A 15,734-nucleotide genomic window follows, 5' to 3' on the forward strand; every position below is an offset into this window, starting at 1 on the left:
TTAAACTTTTAGATCTAATTATACAATGAGCGGTTATCCACCCCCAGGAGGTTATCCACCACCAGGAGCTTATCCACCAGGAGCTTATCCACCACAACAAGGTTATCCACCCCCAGGTGCTTACCCACCAGGTGCCGCCTATCCACCAGGTGGTTACCCACCACAACACTATCCACAAGCCGGATATGTAGCACCACCAGGTGCATATCCACCAGGTGCATACGCTCCACGTGGACCAGTTCCAGGTGCTTACCCAGTTGGTTACACCGGTGCCTACGGACATCACGGTCACCACAAGAAGTACAAATACAAGCACAAGAAGCATGGATACAAGGGATTCAAGAAGGGATTCAAGAAGTTCAAGAAGGGATTCAAGGGATTCAAATAAACAATTCGGATTGGTGATCACTACAATCAATATATAATCATAAGAAAACTCCTATAGATCTAGAAATAAACAATGATTAAAATGTTGTATAATAAAATTAAAATAATCTTATAATGATATATATAAAAGTGTGTATGAGTGTGAGTGATGATCACTACAAGACCTAAAAACAATGATTAAATGTTGGTATCAGTGGTACTGGTAACATTAGTGGTAACAATAATGGAGTTGGAAGCAATCTTGATGTAGGTAAAAAGATTGGTTCGGGTAGCAATCGTAGCAATAATACAAAGTCAAACGTTCAACCTACATTGAATATGAAATCGATCATATCACAATATCTATCAAACAAAGATCTTTCAACCTTTGGTAATGGTGTTCACTGGTATTGATCGTCTTGCAAGGCACGAGGATGAGCTGCCAATTATTATCAAGTTTGTCAAAGTTCTAGAGTGTAAAGTCGTTGGTCTATTCCCACCTTCTGAATATTTGATTGCCATCAAATCTGATTTCTCTGGTGCACTATCCAGAACCATTACAGAGATTAGAGAACACTGTACTCAACTTGATCAAACGCCGATAATGATTGACAGTCACACCAACATACTGATATGTTGTAAACTACACTGCCAATCTCAATGGTATATTCGATAGCCGATTGGAGAAAATTCAAGCGTACATTGATTCTTGCCTGTCCTAGGTTTCTCTTTGTAATTAACGATTTCACCTATCTATTCCCACTAGAATCTCTAGTGAAAGCAAGAAGATTCAGACAATAAATGAGAGTCCTTATGAATTCATACCGTATTGACAAGTCAATTAAATTTGCTTTGGAAGCAGCCAGGAAGAATAAGAAAAAGTGAGATATTGATGGTAGTGGTATTCAGCGAGTCGTCCAAATAAAAAGAGAAGAAATATTAACAATACTATATCAAATCAAAGTCATATCAATGTGCTGGATGAATTAATCGATCAGAATGCAAGCCTGGTTGATTAAAGAGGTTGCAAATCGATTTGTAGTGTCTCCTTACTTTCAATGTTAACTGTGGTATATTGGATGATGCAATTCATGTTCTACTAACAGAGAATCACAAGAAAACAATTTTTTGAAATGCAAATACAACTGTTGCTCAAAAGGATAGAGATTATGTCTCAATTTTTTATAAATACTAATCATTTTCAAAGATCAAAACTACAAAAAATTTATTACTTTCTAAAACAAATAAATGAATATGTGTCTGATGATTTGATACATCTGTCCTGTTTCTGAGATTTTTGCTGTATATTTATTAGTGGTTTATATTACCTCAAGTTATATTTGAAACTAAATGAATGAAAATAAACTAAAGGAAAGTTTCTTCGTTGTATTTAAGTATGTGTAGTGACTATGTTGAGTAGATAAAGTTGTTTCATCTTCAATCTGGTACTTTTTTGAGTACTAATGGTTGAAATGTTTTTTTTTTTTTTTTTTGTTAAACAATTATAAATTTGTCTATTGTTATTGATTTGAGTGTGTTGAGTCAAATACTATCACAATTAGATTCCTTACAACTGTAATAAGGATGTACAATGACGTAGAAATAATTTTTTTTTATTTTTTTTTAAAAAGTTAAATGTAAAACTGGTTTGTTTATATATCAAATTTAGTTGAGAATGCATTTTAAGTAAAAAATATTATGTGTTTTAGTATATTGATGACAAGTGAGATATCTTGTACAGTTGTCGAATAGCTAAAATAATAAAATTAGTTAAACAATATTATTTATTCGTCGATCTATATCATACTCTAAAATTTCCAAAAAATCTGGGAATCTAGTGCATAAGAAAGTTAGTCTAAGTCTCCAGCTCCATATTAAATTAAATCGAGAAAAGATTGAATTAGAATCTACCACTTTCAACTTAATCATAGAATGTTAGTTCTTCTATAATCGGGAACTCCTTTCTTTATACTATACTCTCCTTGTTTTATTTTCGTTTCATCTGTTAAATTACTTTTCTAAAAAAACAATATCTTAGTTTTTGTAAAATCAGTTAAAAACCTTTACATTTTGAATATGAAGAAGAGCCTAAAAGGTTTGTTTTTGTATTAATTTCTGAAAGTAATTCCTTAATCCTTTATTATTCTTCTAATAATGTTATTGATTTTTCATTTTAAAAATGTATTGATATCCTTTTTTTTTTTAATGATTAAACAAATTTTAAATTTTATTTTAAATATAATTGTAATCTTTTAAATATATACTCTTTTTATACATATAGTATTTGTGTTCAGTGCTGAGTTAGTTTTTGATTAGTTTTTCTTTAGTCTTGAAACTGTTGAAAATTAGAATTGTATTTTAAACCAATAACTTCTTGTGCCGTTCAGTAATCCAAATCAAGTATTCCACAAATCTTTTATCTTTCTGTTAACATTTACTGGTATCATTCTTATATATAATATAAACACGAACTAGCAGGTTAATATCAATACCTGCAATTTGTTGACTGATTATGAGTCAACAAAGTCGGAGTTCATCATCAGGAACGCAGGCGGTACATTCAAATTTCAATACAAATGATAATGCCATCTGTCGGGATCGAACCAACGACCTTAAGATCTTCAGTCTTACGCTACTACCAGCTGAGCTAAGACGGCTTATGTATATGAATCATATCCAAAAATTACATGTCTCCATATGGTAAACCAATCCTGGAACTTCCCACCGCCATACCACCTCACTATCCAATAAACGAATAACATAAAATCCATTAGAATTCTTCAAGATAAGAGAATACTTTAAAAAATACATCTCTATAATAGCCAAAAATTTAATATCAAACTCGTCAATAGGTTGTAGAGTCGTATGGAGTTGCCTCTAGTGCAGATCTTGATGGTAGTAGCAAATATTCAAAAGAACGACTTCACTTTGAAGGCCATCTTAGCTCAGCAGGTAGTAGCTAATATCTTTATTGTTATTAATAAAGAAACCAGTAAAACAGTCGTTCTCGAAATAATCGATTAAAAATAACTCTGAATAAATAAAGTAAAATTTGGATCTCATCAATTCTCCTTCTGAACTAAGCGATGTCGTTGCTTTATTCAAAAAAGAACAAATAAATGTTAAGGTTCTACAAAGTTTGTTAATAAAAAATTGTTGTAAATTAATTTATTTGAAGATAATAATCAATTGTGATTAGAGATTAAAATATAACACACCCTGAGTAAAGTTTGATTAGGTAAAATTTTAAAAAAATAATAAACCACCTATCCCCTTCAATAATTGATTTGTTTGAGTTTATCCCATTAAAAAATGTTTCATTCAGATATGATTATGAAAATCTTAAGCATCTATTAAGAGACAGAGTAAGAAATTATTCCTTCATCCCTTTAGTTATAATTTCTTTAATAGATTTAAAATGGATCTATTTTCAAACTTGAAAGTAATGCAGATAAAGATTTGTAAATAATTATAAATAAAATACATCTAAAAATTTCAAAAAAATTATTATAGATCTCAAATTAAATGCTCTTGTTAAAATAAGAATCATTATTCGAAGTAGCAGTCATCAGATAGAGAAATCTACCTACCATGGTCAATTTCTTAGGTACCACCACTGGTCAGTATGTTTATGATAGATCAATCAAATATATATTGGTTCCAGAAAAAAGTTGTCGTTCAAGATAATATGAAAATCAACAAGAAATCAATAAAATCAAAGTTGAAAATGATAGTAAAAACATTGGAAATAGTTTGAACAAAAAGTGTGGAGGTAGTGTTGGTATGAGTGGTGACAATGAATCTGGTAGTAATCGTAATAAAATTGGTACTGGTAACATTAGTGGTAACAATAATGGAGTTGGAAGCAATCTTGATGTAGGTAAAAACATTGGTTCGGGTAGCAATCGTAGCAATAATACAAAGTCAAACGTTCAACCTACATTGAATATGAAATCGATCACATCACAATATCTATTAAACAAAGATCTTTCAACCTTGGGTAATGGTGTTCACTTGTATCGATCGTATTGCAAGACAAGAAGAAGAGTTGCCATTTATTATTAAGTTTGTCAAAGCTCTAAAGAGTAAAATCGTTGGTCTAATCCCACCTGCTGAAAATTTGATTGATCAGATTTAACGGCAATCAAATATGAAAATGAGAATATAAAAAAATAAATGTAAACTATGACTATTTAAGTTTAATATCATTTATAATAAAACTATTATTGATTGTCAATGAATATTATTAATTATATTTGTAGTGATTCCGATGATCATCCAATATAAATAAACTTATGAATTTATTCAAAATCTTAACTTAAAAGATAATTAAATTTATAAAATTATAAGACAAAATGTATTTTTTCTTCTATTGTTAGAACATTCGACCAACTTATATTAAATTAAATAAAAGGAAAAATAATTCTAATTTTAAATTTATATTTAATTGTGTAAAATTATAATATTTATTGTATAGGATTTATGGGGACTGAATTATGAACTATAGATTGCCGAGAGAGATACTCTGATAAACGGTATTCTAAAATTATAGCATTCTGATCTAAGTTGAGTTGAGGTCCTATAAAGTAGAGTATTAGAATAGTAAAAAAAAGTTAAAAATTTATTTTAATATTCACATACTCGATCTATAGAGAAAAGCAAATTCCTCCTAAATTCCACTTTGTGCATTCACGGCTGTGAACGTAGGAAGATTTATTGGAACCAATGGCGCTATGGAATATCTATATTTCTCAAATATGTTCAATATAGCTCTTCTCTGGTGAACTATTAACAGATCGTTATTGAAAAGAGTACTCGAAGTTGGATACTATCTATTTCTTCTTCAATATCTATATTCATTTTTTTCAAAAAAAAATAAAATAAATTAACCTACGATTGTCTTCACATATTCGTAAAACAGCCATTGATTCCAATAAATCTTCCTACGTTCACAGCCGAGAGTGTTTTAAATAAATTTTCCAAAAAACTGGTTATTATTCTTGCAATAAAAGAATAAAATCTTTAAAACATAATTAAAATTAATATTCAATAAAAAAATTTTAATCTATAATCTTTAAATAGTATTCCATTTCCAATGTCACATCTCTAAACTATCTTTAGATAATTGATTTATTTTAAAAAAAGTTTTTTTTTTTGAAATGACTTCAGCTCTAAAAAAATAAACATAATTGATAAGCACTTTTTTTTTACTGCAACATCCATCAAACATTCTATATGCATCAAATATTTTGTTTTATGTGTAAAAAGCAGCTTGCTTTCACAAATGAAGAATAAAAAAAGACAAAAACACAATTATACATATATCAAAATGCAGACTAGTAATAAACAGCAGGTGTTTCAAATTGGAAGAGGTTACATTAAGTTATTACTTGAAGTGCTATATTTAATATATGGTTCCTTATCATAAGCTTGCTTTGTTTATTCTCTCAATTGTTAATGATAGTTGATTGAATTATAAGAGGTGATTGATTTAGATAATTCAATCAACTATCATTAACAAACAATTCGAGGTGATTCTAATTTCTTCTTTATTCTTTGTATTACGACATCTATTAACTATATTGTTGTGAGTGGTAAGAATCAAAATTAATTCTCTCCAACAAACTACTACTGTTTATTTTTCAATTTTGACCGATTTTTCAAACTGTGGTTTCATTGTCGGGAACATGATCACGTCTTTAATGGATACATTATTTGAAACGAGCATGACCAATCTATCAATACCCAATCCCCATCCACCGGTAGGAGGAAGTCCATACTCCATAGCATTGCAATATCCTTCATCGAGAATCTGTGCTTCGTCATCACCTGTTTGACGATCATTCGATTGTGCCATGAATCTACTTCTCTGATCGACTGGATCATTCAACTCACTATATGCATTAACCAATTCTTTACCACCAACAAACAATTCGAATCTCTCTGTAAATTGTGGCTAATTAATTTAAAATTATATAATAAAAAAAAAACTATTTAGTCAAATAATTTAATTTATAATAGTATTATAATATATTTACATTATCTCTATGAAGTTTAGCAAGTGGACTCATTGCACGTGGATGATCAATGATAAATGTTGGTTGTATGCAAAGTGGTTCCAAGAAATGTGAAGCTAAACTATCTAATAATCTTGTTGGTGTGAATGGTGCTGAGTAGTTTACTCCATTTTCTTTACAAATTTTAATCAATTCTGGTATACAATCTAAATAGAATATTTATCATTATTAATTTAAAAATAATAAAATTAAACTATTATTATTAAACTATAGTTACCATAAGAAACAAGATCAGAAGGTAATTTCTTTCCAATAAACTCTTCAATCTTTGGAATAAAATGTATTTTGTTAAATGGTGGTGTGAAATCGATTGTTATATCATTGTTTGATGGTAATGGTATTTTATAACTTCCAACTGCATCATATACCATTTCTAATAAATAAGATAATAATTAATTAATAAACAATTTAATAGCTATTATTATAATTTACTTACTTGATAATAAATCCTCGGTTAATCTAATCATTGTATTATAATCACCATATGCTTGATAGAGTTCACAAGTTGTAAACTCAGGGTTGTGTGTCAAATCGATACCTTCATTTCTAAATTGTTTGCCGATTTCGAATACCTTGTCGAATCCAGAGATGACCAGTTGCTTCAAATAGAGTTCCGGTGAGATACGCAAGAACATGTCGAGATCGAGCGAGTTGGAGTAGGTTTGGAATGGTTTGGCATTGGCACCACCGACATTCGTAGAGAGAATCGGTGTATCTACCTCGAGGAATCCACGCTCCACCAAGTAGTTTCTCAAGAATGATATCATTCTCGAACGAATAATAAATGCATTACGAATCTGCGATCCATTAACCAAGAAATCTAGATGTCTCTTTCTATAACGAACTTCCTTATTCATCAATCTCAATGGAATAGGACGTAAACATGGTGTTAACAATACTATTTCTCTTGGAACAATACTTAATTCTCCAACTTTTGTCTTTGCTGGAATACCATTTATCTCTATATTTGATTTAATAATATTAGTATACTATTAACAAGTAAAACGATTAAATACTACACTACACTTACCAATTATATCACCCTTTCTAATGGTTGTTATGGTTGTTGAGTATTTAGTTGGATCTTCGTATTGTTTGAGATCTGCCATGATTTGAAGTGAATGACCATCGGATATGATATCGATGAATGCCAACTTTGAACTTGATATTCTTACAGATTTGATACGTCCTGCAACAGTAACATTAATGTCGGTTTGCTTTGATCCAGTAGCAATCGATTCAAATTGTTTTCTGAAATCAGCAACTGTATGTGTTAGTTGTCTCTCTTCAGCAGCATATACAGTTCTACCAGTGATTTTCTCATAGTTCTTGATCATTTCATCTCTAGATTCAGTATATAATTCTTCATAAGTTTCAACTGATTCATCATCTTCTACTTCATTATTATTATTACTATTATTATTGTTGTTGTTGTTGTTGTTGTTTGACAATGAAAAACTAGATGGTGAAAAGTTACCACTAACACTTGTAAAACATCTTGTAAAATTATTATTATAATTATTAGTGGTTGATGATAATCTAGATTTAAATGTATTAAGAGTGGTAATTGATGATCTCGATACTAATGATGATCTTATTGATAGTAATCTACTACCAATATTATACATTTTTCAACTATCGGTGATTGCACTGAACTACTGTTAAAAAATGATAGAAAATGAAAACAAACGATTTATAAAAAAAATATCTTTAAAAAAAATTATTTTCATTTTTTTTTTTCTGAAAGTTTGATCAAACTTTTGCAAAAAAAAATGAGACATCAGATTTACCCATTTTAGCGATCTATCTTTTTCTTTTTTTTTCAAAAAATATTAGCAATATTAAAAAAAAATTAATTACTATTAATAAAAAAAAAAAAAAGGATAATAATATATTTATTATATTATATAAATAAATAATGAAGATGGACTTTTTTTTTCTTAAATAGAAAAAAAAAAATTATAACCTTTCCATATCAATTGTTATAACCTTCGTTTTTTCGTGCTGTCATCTTCTGCGCTATCATAATTATCGTCACTATCATCATAGTCATCATAATCATAATATATACTATAGTTATTGTAGTTGTTATTATTATTATTATTATTATTATTATTATTATTATTATTATTATTATTATTATTATTATTAAAGTTATTGTTATAGGTATTATTATTATTATTATTATTGTTGTTATTATTATTATTATTATTATTTATATTATTATTATTAAGTGGTAGTATTGGTAGTATTGGTAAATGTTCTGTTGGATTTAATAATCTATCTAAACTGTGATTTGCTTTCGAGAGTCTCTCTTTCTTTTTTTGCTTTATATACTTTAAGCCACATGCATTACATAATGATATTCCTTTTTCACCTTTCCGCCATTCTGTTGTGTTTGTTATACCACAAGATTCACATTTCTCTGGCTATAAATATTAAATAAATAGATATTAGTATAACTATAATAATAAACTAAAATATATCCTATTTCTGAGATCTCTTGTTGTTTATAGTAAATATTTGTATACCTTTATCCCTGGTGGTCTACCTTTTTTCTTTGCTGGTGCAGGTTGTGGAGGAGGAGTTGTATTAGTACTACTCAAACTTGAACTAGTATTTATATTATTTGTATTGTGTGTATTTACTAATGGCGGTGAGGAGGGTGTAGGTGTAGTGGATGGTGTTGTTGAGCTTGATGAAGTTGTTGTCGTTGTAGTTGTTGTGGTGCTGGTGGTGCTGGTGGTGCTGGTTGAAGAAGTCAAAGAAGAAGAAGTTGTTAAAGTTGTATTTGTTATTTCTTGTTCATTTTCTTGATGAGATTGTTCAAATTGTCTTTTCCCCTTTATTTAAAAAGTATTTATAAAAATAAATAAAACAAAAAATTAATAAAAAAAAATTATTTAAAACTAAATCATCAATCTTATTTCTTTCTAATTAACTTTTTTATAAATCATACCATCATTTTTCTAAATAAATAAAATAAATAAATAAAATAATATATTATTTTATATTAAAAATTTATATAGATAAATATATATAAAAACAAAAAATCTATTTATATATATTATTTATCATCTATTTACTGTCATCTATTTACTATCATCTATTACTATTTACTTGATTAAAAAACTCTTTTAATACACAACTTTTTATATATATTCTTCTTTTCTTTCCTTTCCTTTCCTTTCCTTTTCTAGCTAGCTTGTTTTTCTTTGTTCTTTTGTAAAACAGAGTTACTACTGTATTAAATTGTTTTTCTATTTTTGAATCAGTATGTTCAGAACTCTGCTTCCACACTTTGTTTGTTATGAATTATCAAGCAATGGATAGATAGGAGTCTTTTCTTGCCATTAAATTAAACACACACAACAGTTTCAACCAAATTAGTATCTGCTGAAAATGAATTTTCAAGAGATTTATTTTTATTTACTTTTATTTTTTCAAAAGCATGCTTGCTTCCCTCCAGTACAAAAAAGATATTTTTTTTTTTTTCACGATGTTCAGGTGTTTGTTTTTTTTTTTTTTTTGTTTGAGGTAGTTACCAACAAGAACCACAATGATGGCTAAAAAATAGATCGAAATTGGTTTGGGTAGACAAAACAACATAACGTGCAAGATGGTGGTTTTTTTAATCGGTCGTTTACAAATCAACCCGATTTTTTTAAAAAATAACAAAAAAATCCAAAAATTTTGAATTGGTTTTTGATTGAATTTTCATTAAAATCAATTAAATCATTTAATCAAAATTGATCAAAATTTTCAAAAATAGCTTTTCATTCAATTTTTGGAATCAATTTTCCTCATTAACTAAATAAATGATGAGTCAAAGGTCAAAAGACCTAAAAAAAAACATAAAAAATCAAAAAATTACAAAAAACAAAACAAATCGACCCCATGACAAAATTACAAACAGAAGACAAACTAAAATTTGTTTGAAAATTTTTTCTTCTAGATCGATTTAAAAATGTTTAAACATTTAAATAATATAAATAAAGTTCTGGATCATGTCCTTAAGCATTTGTTTAAAGAAGGTCCGACTATTCCTTCTTTAAAGCATAGGCCTATTATCTACCAAATTATTCTCTTTTTAAAAAGTTTAAAACTATTTTTAATAGGAATTTACAAACGAAAAAAAGTTTTAAATCAATTTAAAATAATGAAGTGTTTACAAATATGAACCAATGTTGAAAAGAAACTAAAATTTAAATATTTGATAAGTGATATTCAAAAATAAACTAAATCTTAAGTTAGTAACTATATTTCTTTTTTTCTTTTTCTTTTTTTTTTTTTTTGTAAACACATTGTTTTTCCTTTTTTAGCATTACTTTGAAAGTTTGGTCATATTTGCTGGAGTATTTTTGTAAAATTTTTTTTTATTTTATTTTTTTTTTAAATTTTTGATTTTTTTAAGATATTTTTTTATAAGACTAAATATAATAATAATAATAATAATAGTTGTTTATAAATAATGATGATCTTAATAAATACGAACCGTTGTTTGATAAGACCTTTTGTTATTCTGGATATAGATGACTTTATGAGTTATCGAAACAATCTAGAATGGATGAAATTTCAAGGATTCAAGGGTTTGACAAAAGAGGAGTACACAAAAGAGTTGGTGACAAAATATATCACTGTAGAGCATGATGTTGATGATGATAGTTGTGGTATCAAAAAAGGAAGACAGTTTGCAATAATAGATAGAGATTCACAACGTTTGATTGGTGATATCTACTTGAAACAAGATCAAGAAGGTCCTAATCAATATTGCTATTGGATCGGTTATACTATTCATCCTGACCACTCTAGAAGAGGTTATGCTTTTGAAGTAGTAGATGGTGTTATTAATTATCTTAAACAACAACAACAGCAAAATAATCATGATGATAGTAATAAAACAACAAATAAATTAATAATAATTAAAGCAGGAATAGATCAAAACAATAGTGGATCAATTAATTTAGTTAAAAAGTTGGGATTTACTTATTTGAATCATGAAGATGGTGAAGATATCTATCAATTAACATTGTAAATGTATGTACAAAAGTTTTATTTGTATTTGGAAAATAATCATAAAAAAATGGTTATGTTGTTATAATATAATATGATGATGATGATGTTGGTAGTTAATAGAGGTTTGGTACTCTTTGACTGTGTTGTTCATTATAAAATATATTTGAAAAATAAAAGTTATAATCATTTTTGTAATATTGATCATTGTAGTTGTTGTTGTTATTGTTGTTGTTATTGTTGTTGTTGTTATTGTTGTTGTTGTTATTGTTGTTGTTGTTGTTTAAAATTGTATTTAAGCTGTGTTTGTTGTTGTTGTTTGTATGTGATGATAAGTTTTGTTGATTGATATAAACTTGTTGTTGTTGTTGTTGAATGTTTTTGTTATTGTTATTATAGTTAATGTAGTTGTTATTATAGAAGTTATTATTATTGTAGTTATTATTATTGTTGTTGTTAGAATAATTGTTATTACTACCATTCATATAATTAACAATTGTATTATATAGTTCAGTACGACTGTCTATTGGAGTTGTAGGTTGATAGTAGGCAAGTAATGAAGGAGAGGACGACCATGATGGTGTTGTAGCAGCGTTAAAGAAAGGAGGTGTTGTACTACCGGTGACTATTTGCCAAGATGTTTGTTGATTCATATTTGGAGAAGTAGTTGTAGTATTAGTAGTAGTAGACACCCACAACGGCTCGGTAGCGAAGCTTGGAGAAGAAGAAGAGGAAGAAGAGGAAGATGGTTGATCACCGCCGCCGCCGCCGTTTATTATATTTTCCAAACTATGTTTTTTCTTACTCTCTTCCTCTGCCTTTATTTCGTTCCTATCTCGTAAGCCACAGCGGTTGCAAACACGATTACCAAAGCGATCCAGCCTCCACTCTGGCGAGTAAGTAATTCTGCAGATTACACAAACGACATCTTCCAAATCGATTTTAGTACGCTTCTTTCTATGTTGTTGGTTGTCATCACTCGATGGATTTTGCAAGTTAGTTGGTGACACCGGTGCAGTAGTAGCACTATTAACGGGTATGGATGTTGGAGTGGATTTACGAGCATTCAGGAATGTCTCTAAAGACGCTAATCCTTTGTAGGCAAGAGGTATATTTACATCGAATGCTTTCCTAAATATATTATAGTTTGTCCTATTTAATTAATTTGTTTATTAATAAAACATATGTTGTTTATTTTATATACAGATAATATATAATTTATACTTACAAATAAATTGCTCTTGCTTTATTTGACTTAAATATTTAATATTTAGTTTGGGGTTAATACTTGCTTCTTTTTAACAAAATAAATCATAAATGTATTTACCATTTTGTTTGATCCTGGGAATAGATCGATCAATCTCTTAAAAAGTAAAACAAACAAGATATAAGATTTTGTTGGATCAGTTTTTTTTTAAGTATATACATTTGAAATTCCTTTTGAATAAGTAGTTTGACGGTCAACAACTAAATAATAGTAAATAGAATCAAAAGTTAGAAGCTGATAAATACAGTAAAATTAATTTTTGTTACCTTTTCCGAATAGGAATCGCGTCTACCCAAGTATTTATTAACGATTCTTATGAGATCAGGGTAGTTTACATTGAAATCGTTAGATTCTGCATGAGAATCACTTGAACTAACATCCATAGTAAAATCACTATTATTTCTATCCATTGTTATATCTAATAAAATAATAAAATATGTTTATGTTGAAATAATTTTGTTTAATAAAAAAGTGAACAATGGAGTGAATCCTTTAAATAACTTCTCTTTGTAAAGTAAGCACAATATTGATTGAATTAAATTTTGCAGTGGTTTATTAAATTAAAATGATTTTTTATATCAACTAACACCCCGCAAAGCAAAACTCGCCCATTGATCATTTTCAGCCTGAACTTTAGTTGCAAAAAAATGTACAATTAAAAAATTGTAAGGGTTAGTATGATTTGATTTGAGTGTGCGTGTTGTTATTTTTTAATTTGGGTAACTTTTTATTTATAAACAGTGATTGCATTCAATCAATGAGTGCTACACCATTGCTTTTCCTAATTTTTTTTTTTTTTTTTTTTTGATACCCCGATTTTGTTTGATCAAAACAGTTTTGGCAGAAGTAGCAGAGTTTAATTTCCTGGAAATAGTTGAAACTATACATATTAATTTTATATTTATTGGAAATTTAAGATTCTAATATTGAAACTGCTGCATTTATTTTGTAAAATGGGATCAATGATTATCCCTTTTTTTCATCACCCAATCAAAATTGGTAATAACTCATATTCAAATCAACCAATATTTCTTTCAACTTTATCCAAATATTGAATTCTCAATACTAATTAAAAATCTAACAAAAACAATTTATGTTTTTAATTGAATTCGTTCATCTTGATTGGATAAACTTGATCTAAATTATCGTTTAATATTTATTATTTTTCTCTCTTTCATGTTTCATTTCTATTTTTGATAAACTATTGAGTATGTTTGTATAGACTGGCATGACATCGTAGCCTCTACTCCAATTGATAAGGTTGAGATGATCGCACTCGTCGAGGACGTTGAATTGCGATCCCCACTCTGCAGATTTCAAACTGACCAAACCGTCGTTCGGTCCTTCGGCTGCGTCGAGAAGTCTTCCGAAATAGTAGAGATAGTTGAGTGGGTAGTTGAAATACTTGGTTGCGCCATAACTTTCGTACTGTACATGTGGCACGTCCAACACCTCAGGATTGAACACCTCCTTCAAAAAATGAGGTGATAGATTATCGATCGCTTCGAAAGGTATACCAATCGACTTGAACAACTTCTCAATTCGCAATTTTTGTATGATATTCAATGTTGTCCAATCAGCAATATAACTACCTCTATGTGGTGTAGACAATGTTGTCTATTGTTCAAACATCAATAACAATATATTAACAAATAAGTAAGTAAGTAAGTAAGTATCAATAAGTTTTTTTTTAATTTTAAAAAATGACAAAGAAAATAAACATTTTGAAAATATAATACAATATTGTAATTTGGAAAATGGTAATTTATTATAAAGAAAATTAAATACTATAATAATACTTACCAATGAAAGTATTGAACCTTTATAATCTAGTTTATTGATGAGATATCGTGCATCCAATCCACCCATGCTATGCGCCACCAGATGAACTTTGTCAGTGTTGTATTGTTTGAGTGCAGCATCCACTTGTAACTGTATGTCTTTGGCTCGGTTGGCAATCGAGTCGGTAGGATGAACACGTGTAGCGACCACTTTAGTACCGACAGCAGTCAGAGGATCAACAATATTATGATAGTAAATGAACCTGCCCAACTCTTTAAATCCAAAGAGTCCATGTAACATCAACACCGGTTGTTTAGGAACACCTCTAATACTATACTTTAATTGATCAATCGTCAATAATTTCGATATCTTTGAATATTCATACAACATTTTTTGTTAATTAAATTAATTACAAACAAAAAAAAAAGAGATATTAAATTAATAAAAAAAATTAATAAAAAAAAGATTTATTAAATTAATAAAAAAAAAAACAAAATTTTTTATTCATTTTTTTTGTATGAAGCTCAACAACACATCAAGATAATCTTTCATAACTATTTTTCATTGTTGAATTTAAAAATAAAAAATAAATAAAAAATATGTTTTAAAAACAAAAATAAATAAATAAACGTTTAAATTCCAACATTTGCGCAATTTTTTTTTTATAAGCAAAGCTTTTTTTTTATTTATTTTTTTTTTGTTGAGCAAAAAATTTTGTTTTTTTTTTTCGTTAACTTGAACAACCAGTTAAGAAACATAACAAAACAAAAAGGAAAGGAAAGGACTACATTTATTTACTTAAATATAATCATTATCACTCTTCATTTATATATCATTTCAACTTAGAGTAGAAGACGACTACGACGACGACTACTACTACTACTATTACTATTATTATTATTGTTTCGATAAAAAAATAGTAACTCTTTGACAAAGACATAATAGAAGTACAAAAGTGACGATCCGGTACCAACGACGACGAACGAGAACCGAAGAACGAACCGACGACTACGACGACGACGACGACAACTACGACGAGTACCAATTATAATACCTTGAGATTCTAGATTGTATTGAAACAACAACATCCCCCTCTAGGTGCTTAGTGACTGACTGACTTGTTGACATTTGGTGCTAGAGCGCGCTCTGTTCTGTTATAATCATTCAATTTATATCTATATATATATACGAGTATATCATCCTGTGACTGACAGATCCCCTCCTTTGTG

The 15,734-nt window shown here is 28.5% G+C and overlaps 6 protein-coding genes and 1 non-coding gene across 7 annotated transcripts; 2 read left to right on the top strand and 5 right to left on the bottom strand.

Moving 5' to 3' along the window:
* Positions 1-25: 25 nt before the first annotated feature.
* On the top strand, positions 26-4,653 carry PPL_01562 (uncharacterized protein; the record flags this gene model as incomplete). Its single annotated transcript, XM_020572569.1, has 7 exons — positions 26-300; positions 582-757; positions 2,648-2,670; positions 3,219-3,321; positions 4,088-4,366; positions 4,433-4,451; positions 4,629-4,653. 7 exons carry the CDS (start codon positions 26-28, stop codon positions 4,651-4,653), a joined length of 900 nt encoding a protein of 299 aa, XP_020436686.1.
* On the bottom strand, positions 2,950-3,023 carry PPL_01563. Its single transcript has one exon. It is a non-coding gene; the product is annotated as a tRNA-Phe (tRNA).
* Positions 4,654-6,001: 1,348 nt separating the features above from the next.
* On the bottom strand, positions 6,002-8,071 carry mlysS (leucyl-tRNA synthetase; the record flags this gene model as incomplete). The annotated part of the gene is made up of 5 exons (XM_020572570.1): positions 6,002-6,322; positions 6,405-6,589; positions 6,661-6,816; positions 6,880-7,404; positions 7,474-8,071. The coding sequence occupies 5 exons, from the start codon at positions 8,069-8,071 to the stop codon at positions 6,002-6,004; spliced, it is 1,785 nt and encodes a 594-aa protein (XP_020436687.1).
* A 224-nt stretch (positions 8,072-8,295) lies between these two features.
* Positions 8,296-10,788, bottom strand: PPL_01565 (uncharacterized protein; the record flags this gene model as incomplete). The annotated part of the gene is made up of 6 exons (XM_020572571.1): positions 8,296-8,302; positions 8,433-8,872; positions 8,975-9,286; positions 9,386-9,412; positions 9,564-9,591; positions 10,772-10,788. The coding sequence occupies 6 exons, from the start codon at positions 10,786-10,788 to the stop codon at positions 8,296-8,298; spliced, it is 831 nt and encodes a 276-aa protein (XP_020436688.1).
* A 222-nt stretch (positions 10,789-11,010) lies between these two features.
* Positions 11,011-11,478, top strand: PPL_01566 (GNAT family N-acetyltransferase; the record flags this gene model as incomplete). Its single annotated transcript, XM_020572572.1, has 1 exon — positions 11,011-11,478. One exon carries the CDS (start codon positions 11,011-11,013, stop codon positions 11,476-11,478), a length of 468 nt encoding a protein of 155 aa, XP_020436689.1.
* A 94-nt stretch (positions 11,479-11,572) lies between these two features.
* On the bottom strand, positions 11,573-14,895 carry PPL_01567 (uncharacterized protein; the record flags this gene model as incomplete). The annotated part of the gene is made up of 7 exons (XM_020572573.1): positions 11,573-12,608; positions 12,685-12,710; positions 12,784-12,819; positions 12,883-12,923; positions 13,016-13,141; positions 13,926-14,340; positions 14,527-14,895. 7 exons carry the CDS (start codon positions 14,893-14,895, stop codon positions 11,573-11,575), a joined length of 2,049 nt encoding a protein of 682 aa, XP_020436690.1.
* Positions 14,896-15,347: 452 nt separating this feature from the next.
* On the bottom strand, positions 15,348-15,633 carry PPL_01568 (uncharacterized protein; the record flags this gene model as incomplete). Its single annotated transcript, XM_020572574.1, has 3 exons — positions 15,348-15,393; positions 15,508-15,568; positions 15,624-15,633. The coding sequence occupies 3 exons, from the start codon at positions 15,631-15,633 to the stop codon at positions 15,348-15,350; spliced, it is 117 nt and encodes a 38-aa protein (XP_020436691.1).
* Between the last annotated feature and the right edge of the window lie 101 nt (positions 15,634-15,734).

This window comes from Heterostelium album (assembly GCF_000004825.1).
Source record: "Heterostelium album PN500 unplaced genomic scaffold PPL_scaffold2, whole genome shotgun sequence".
In the NCBI taxonomy this organism is placed as follows: domain Eukaryota; phylum Evosea; class Eumycetozoa; order Acytosteliales; family Acytosteliaceae; genus Heterostelium; species Heterostelium album.